Raw genomic sequence first — 7,460 nt, forward strand, 5'->3', positions numbered from 1 at the left:
AGATCCCATGTTACTGTGGCTGTGGTGTAGGCCGGTGGCTACAGCTCCAATTAGGCCCCTAGCCTGGGAACCTCCATATGCCACAGGAGTGGCCCTAGAAAAGGCAAAAAGACACACACACACACACAAAAAGAAGCTTAGAGTCTACTTGGTGAGTTAGAACTGTCCTCAGTCCATTGCACTACACAAAAACAAAAAAAAGGTTAAAAAATGCTAATAATAGTAAAACAAAACTTTATAGATCTCCTAAACATGTAAGTGGTACCAGATAAGGTTTACATTCTTGGAAGAGATTGAAATACTAATTATTTCTCTGTGACTGGGGTCAGATTAGGGGAGATTTGAACTAAAAATTAAAAACTGGTGGTTGAAATTCTATTACTCTTGTTGACCAGCTTGTATCTCATGAGTTAGAGGGCATTAACCATGGGAGAAAGCAAAGGGTATTAAATATTAAAGGTAGAGACAATTTGGTGGTAAAAACATCTCCACGTGACAGCCACTCATTTCTCGGTATGAGCCCATTTTAGAGGCCATAAGCATGTTGGGTCAGTTTTAACACTATTGTGTAGTAGGCTTTCATACCTTTAACCACTCTTCTAGTTTATTAATGTAATTACCATCATTTACATTTTTTCCTATTGTCTTCCTTCTAGTAAAAATGGTAAGGAAGCCCATGGAAGGAGCAAATCAGTCTGTGGTGTCAGAGTTTGTGTTCCTGGGAATCACCAATTCATGGGAGATCCAACTTCTCCTCTTGGTGTTCTCTTCCATGTTTTACATGGCAAGCATGATGGGAAACTCCCTCATTATGCTCACTGTGACTTCTGACCCTCACTTACACTCCCCCATGTACTTTCTGTTGGCCAACCTCTCCTTCATTGACATGGGAGTTTCTTCTGTCACTTCTCCCAAGATGATTTATGACCTTTTCAGGAAATGTAAAGTCATCTCCTTCACTGGCTGCATTGCTCAAATCTTCTTCATCCATGTCATTGGTGGTGTGGAGATGGTGCTGCTTATAGCCATGGCCTTTGACAGATATGTTGCCATTTGTAAACCTCTCCATTATCTGACCATCATGAGCCCAAGATTATGTATCTCCTTTTTAGTGGCTGCCTGGATGACTGGCCTTATCCACTCCATGGTTCAACTGGCTTTTGTGGTAAACTTACCCTTCTGTGGGCCTAATGTGTTGGACAGCTTTTACTGTGACCTTCCTCAGTTCATCAAACTTGCCTGCATAGACGCAGATCAACTAGAGTTCATGGTCATGGCCAACAGTGGATTCATCTCTGTTGGCTCCTTCTTCATTCTGATCATTTCCTATATAGTCATCATTCTCACTGTTAAGAAACAGTCTTCACTGCGTTCATCCAAGGCTCTGTCCACACTGTCAGCTCACATCACTGTGGTCATCTTATTCTTTGGTCCTCTGATATTTGTCTATACATGGCCATCTCTCTCCACACCCCTGGATAAGTTTCTGGCCATCTTTGATGCAGTTCTCACTCCTTTCCTGAATTCTGTTATTTACACATTCAGGAATCAAGAAATGAAGGTGGCAATGAGGAGAGTATGCAGGCAGCTGATGAGTTATAGGAAGATCTCTTAAGTGATTCCTGTATTGTGAAGACACCTGCTGGTTACTGATGTTCATTACTGATGGTTAAACCTAGAAAAAAAAACTTTTCTTTTTGCACTTAAAAGAGTTATTATGCACGCTGATATCAAGTCTATTTTGTCTCATTTAGGAGGGAGAGCCATTAAACACTGAAAAGAAAAAAAAAGTAATGGAGCATGTAAAGTGAGCATAAGGCATAAAAAATTATCTTTGTTAGCTAAAGAATCCCTGATAACTAAGAATATTACACATGGTAAAGAATAATATTTACTTCTTTCAGTCATAAGCAGAACAAATACACCAGGATGAATTTGTCATGTCATTCCAACAGAGAAAACCGCATTTTAGTCTTCTGTCAATATAGTATTTGGTGTTAAAGTATTACTAAGTTTTAAATAATAAACAAATCAAAGTTGAGCTATGCAAATTTTACCAAAATATTAACATATATCAGTTTTTACTTTCATTCTCATTATTTAAATATTTATTACTTATATTTAGATATGAGTATATATGACCAAGGAAAACAGAAATTACTTCTTTTTTTTTTTTTTTGGTCCTTTTAGGGCCCCATTTGCGGCATATGCAAGTTCCCAGTCTATGGGTTGAATCAGAGTTGTAGCTGCCAGCTTACACATAGCCACAGCAACACCGGATCCTTAACCAACTAAGCAAGGCCAGGAATTGAACCCACATCCTCATGGATCCTAGTCAGGTTTACTACCACTGACCACTACGGAAACTCCCAGAATTTACTTCTTGAACCTTTACAGCTTTCAATCTCCACTAACTGTGTTTTGTCTTTTACTGTTTTCTTTCATATTTTGGGATAAGCAGATACTTTTATCTTAGGATAAATTTATTCTTTCTTCCCCTTGAAACAAGACCAGATCCTATTACCTTACATTGTTAATCTTTTTTGGTTGGGGGGGGTGCTATAATACTTTTAATACAGATTCAGTCATTCATTTTATGACATCAACTACAGTAACTAAATTTGTTTCATACACAGTGCTCTAAAAAAGAGAAAGAAAGAAAAAGAAAGAAAGAAAGAAAGAAAGAAAGAAAGAAAGAAAGAAAGAAAGAAAGAAAAGAAAGAAAGAAAAGGAAGAAAGAAAGAAAGAAAAGGAAGAAAGACAGACAATAATGAAAAACAGAGCATGACAGTTTACAGGGCAAAAAGTTTATTTTAATTGGGAGCTGTTCCAATAGGGGAGAAGAGATCTCAGTATAGAAGTGGAATGGGTTCTACTTCCAATGCAATTAGAAAAAGTGGGAATTTATAGCCAAAGTGCCACAGATTCTTCTGTGTATCAGGGTTGGGGGTGGTTGGGAGGATGAAATTGCTAAGAGGAGACACTAAAGGTACGGAGAATTCTTGCTGAATGGACCAAACAAGGTTCTTGTTAAGGGCAAGCCAGGGTGGTCAGACATCAAGAGTAGGGGGGTAGAAATTTTATTAGATACAAAGGCTGGGGAATTTCCTCTAAACTAATTTAGCAGGATTATTCCTATATCTGGCCTCTGCAAGCCCAGTGAGGATGAAGCTTAGTTGAGGCCTAGTGGAGAAGAGGGCTCAAAGGAGCGTGACTAATATTTGTTCAAGGACAGAGTCTTTGTCAACTTAAAGGTGGGCAATTGAGACTTGTCTGTCATAAATAATTGGTTATTGACTAACAAAGCTCAGGAACACTCAAAATATAACCCTCTACTGCCACAAACACCCTATTTACACTCACTTCAAGGTAGTAAACATTATTCCTAAGTAGCAATTAAGAAGGACATTTTCTAACATGATCCAAAGTTTATAGACACTCTGCACAGTTACAAGTGAAGCAACACACACGTTCCATGACCAGTGTTTCATGACTCATTCTTACTTAAAACTTATCCAGTAAATGTCCCCTAAGGATTTTGTTCACACTAAATCAAAGTTTTAAAACAACTAAAAATTTAGAAGTTATATTCTAGTCAGAACAGTCAGAATTATAATTCCAAATGATTAACAAATAACTTTATAGGCGTTCCCATTATGGTTCATGGGGTTAAGGGCCCAATATTGTCTCTCCGAGAATGCAGATTTGATCCCTGGATTTGATCAGTGGTTGAGTATTCAACATTGCCGTAAGCTATAGCATAGGTTCCAGATGTGGCTTGGATATGGTATTCTTGTGGCTATGGCATAGGCCCCAGATGTGGCTCTGATTTGACCCCTGGCCTGGGAAATTCCATATGCTACAGGTGTGACCATTAACAAAAGGAAAAAAAATAACTATGTTTTCCATAATTTTTCAACAATTAAAATTATAGTTGATTTACAATGTTCTGTCAGTTTCTACTATACAGCAAAGTGACCCAGTCATACATATATACGTACATTCTTTATCTTATCTTACCCAGTCATACATGTATATGTACATATTCTCCATCATGTTCCATCACACATGACTGGATACAGTATCCTGTCTACACAACATGATTTCATTGTGTATCCACTCGAAATGCAATAGTTTGCATCTACCAACCCCAAACTCCCAGTCCATCCCAACCTTTCCCCTTCCCCTCCCCCTCAGCCATCACCAGTCTATTCTCCATACCCATGAGTTTGTTTTTTTCTGTAGATAGGTTCATTTGTGCCATGTATTAGGTTCTAGATATATGATATACTGTATTTGTCATTGTAGTTTTGATTTGCATTTCTCTAGTAATTAGTGATGTTGAGCATCTTTTCATGTGTTTTCTGGCCATCTGTATGTCCTCTTTGGAGAAATATCTATTTAGATACTCCGCCCCTTTTCTTTTGGTCTTTTTAGGGCTGCTCCCATGGCATATAAAAGTCCCAGGCTGGTGGTCTAATTGGAACTGCAGCTACTGGCCTACACCACAGCCACAGCAATGCCAGATCCTTAACCCACTGAGCAGGGCCAGAGATCAAACCAGTGTACTCATGGATACTAGATGGGTTCATTTCCACTGAGATGCAACTGGAACTCCCTTCTGCCCAATTTTTGATTGGGCTGTTAGTGTCTGTTTATTTGTTTGTTCATATTGAGCTGCATAAGGTGTTGGTATATTTTGGAGATTAATCCCTACTCAGTCATTTGTTTTGCAAATATTTTCTCCCATTCTGTGGGTTTTCTTTTCATTTTGTTTATGGTTTCCTTTGCTGTGCAAAAACTTTTAAGTTTAATTAGCTTCCATTTGTTTATTTTTGTTTTTATTACCATTTCTCTAGGAAGCTGATCTGAGAAGATAGTGTGGTGGTTTATTCCAGGGAGTGTTCAGCCTTTGTTTTCCTCTAGGAGTTTTATAGTATCTGGCATTATGTTTGGGTCCTTAATCCATCTTTAGTTTATTTTTTTGTATGGCATTAGAGAATGTTCTAATTTCTTTCTTTTACATGTAGCTCTCCAGTTTTCCCAGAAGCGCTTACTGAAGAGACTGTTTTTCCTCCATTTGTATTCTTGTTTCCTTTTTCATAAATTAACTGACTGTAAGTGCATGTGTTTTTTTCTGGGCTTTCTATCCTGTTCCACTGATCTATATTTCTGCTTTTCCACAAGTACCCTACTGTTTTGATGACTGTAGATTTGTAGTATAATCTGAAGTCAGGGAGCCTGATTCCTCTAGCTGTTTTTTTCTCTCAGGATTTCTTTGGATATTTAGGTTTTTTGTGTTTCCATACATATTTTAAAATATTTTGTTTTAGTTCTGTGAAGAATGTCAATGGTAATTTGATAGTGATTACATTGAATCTGTAGGTTGCCATGGGTAGTATAGTCATTTTTGACAAAATTGATACTAACAATTCAAGAACATGGTATATCTTTCCATCTGTTTGTGTCATTTTTGATTCCTTTGATTAGCATCTTATAATTTTCAAATACAGGTCTTCTTTCCCTTTAGGTAGCTTTATCCCTAGGTATTTTGTTTTTTGATGTGATGGTAAATAGGATTGTTTCCTCAAATTCTCTTTCTGATCATTCATTGTTAGTGGATAGAAATTTTTGTATTAATTTTCTATTCTACAACTTTGCTGAATTCATTGCTGTGCTCTAGTAGTTTTCTGATAGCCTCTTTAGGATTTTGTGTGTATAGTATCATGTTATTTGCAAACTGCAACCATTTTACTCCTTTTAAAATTTTGATTTTTTTAATATCCTTTTCTTCTCTGATCACCATAGCTAGGACATCCAAAACTGTGTTGAGTAAAAGTAATGAGTGTGGACATCTTTGTCTTGTACTTAATCTTGTTTCTGAAATGCTTTCTGCTGTTCACTGTTGAAAATGATGTTAGCTGTGGGTATATCCTACATGGCCTTTACTATGTTGAAGTAAGTTTCCTCTGTTCCCACTTTCTGTAGGTATTTTTTTTTTTGGTCTTTCTGCCATTTCTTGGGCCGCTTCTGCGGCATATGGAGGTTCCCAGGCTAGGGGTCGAATTGGAGCTGTAGCCACCAGCCTACGCCAGAGCCACAGCAATGTGGGATCCAATTTGCATCTGCAACCTACACCACAGCTCACGGCAATGCTGGATCCTTAACCCAATGAGCAAGGCCAGGGATCGAACCTGCAACCTCATGGTTCTTAGTTGGGTTCATTAACCACTGAGCCATGACGGGAACTCCTCTGTAGGGTTTTTATCAGAAATGAGTATTGGTCAGACAATGAGAGATAAACATCATATGCTATCACTTACATATGGAGTCATTAAAAAGGACGCAGAACCGAAATAGACTCCCAGAATTTGAAAAGCTTATGATTACCAAGGGATAAGTTTGAGGGAGAGAAATGGCCTGGGGGTTTGGGATGGAAGTGTTCTAAAATTAGGTTCCAATGATGGTTGTACAACTAATAAAGTTCATTGAATTTAAAAAAATAAAAATACAGATGGCCAACAAGCACTTGAAAAAATGCTCAACATCATTGATTAGTAGACAAAGGCAAATAAAAACTACCATGAAATAACACCTCACACCAGTCAGAATGGCCATCATAAATAAGTCCACAAATAACAAATGCTGGAGAAGGTGTGGAGAAAGGGAACCTTCCGGCACTATTGGTGGGAATGGAAGCTGGTAAAACCACTATGGAAATCAGTATGGAGGTACCTTAGAAAATTATACATAGAACTACCATATGACCTAGCAGTCCCACTCTTGTGCATATATTCGGACAAAACAGTCCTTGAAAAAGACACATGTGCCTATATGTTCATTGCAGCTCTATTCACAATGGCCAAGACATGGAAACAACCCAAATATCCATCAACAGATGATTGGATTAGGAAGATGTGGTGTTGGTGGGATTGTAAATTGGTGCAACCACTGCAGAAAACAGTATGGAGATTCCTCAGAAAACTAAAAATAGAACTACCATTTGATCCAGCAATCCCACTTTTGGGCATTTATCCAGAGAAAACCACAACTCACAAAGACACATGTACTCCAATGTTCATTGCAGCACTATTTACAATAGCCAAGACATGGAAACAACCTAAATGTCCATCAACAGAGGAGTGCATCAAGAAGAGGTGGTACATATACACAATGGAATATTACTCAGCCATTAAAAGGAATGAAATACCAGCATTTTTAGCAACATGGATGGACCTAGAAATTATCATGCTAAGTGAATTCAGGCATGTAATGAGACACCAACATCCAATGCTTTCACTGACATGTGGAATCTGAAAAAAGGACAGACTGAACTTCTTTGCAGAACAGATGCTGACTCACAGACATTGAAAAACTTATGGTCTCTGGAGGAGACAGTTTGGGGGGTGGGGGGATGTGCTTGGGCTGTGGGATGGAAATCCTGTGAAATCAGATTATTA

General features: G+C 38.1%; 1 protein-coding gene across 1 annotated transcript; it reads left to right on the plus strand.

Annotated features, from left to right (window-relative positions):
* LOC100512477 (olfactory receptor 4F3/4F16/4F29-like) lies at positions 677-1,615 on the plus strand. Its single transcript, XM_003128595.1, has one exon. The coding sequence runs from the start codon at positions 677-679 to the stop codon at positions 1,613-1,615; it is 939 nt and encodes a 312-aa protein (XP_003128643.1).

This window comes from Sus scrofa, chromosome 7 (assembly GCF_000003025.6).
Source record: "Sus scrofa isolate TJ Tabasco breed Duroc chromosome 7, Sscrofa11.1, whole genome shotgun sequence".
Taxonomy (NCBI): Eukaryota; Metazoa; Chordata; class Mammalia; order Artiodactyla; family Suidae; genus Sus; species Sus scrofa.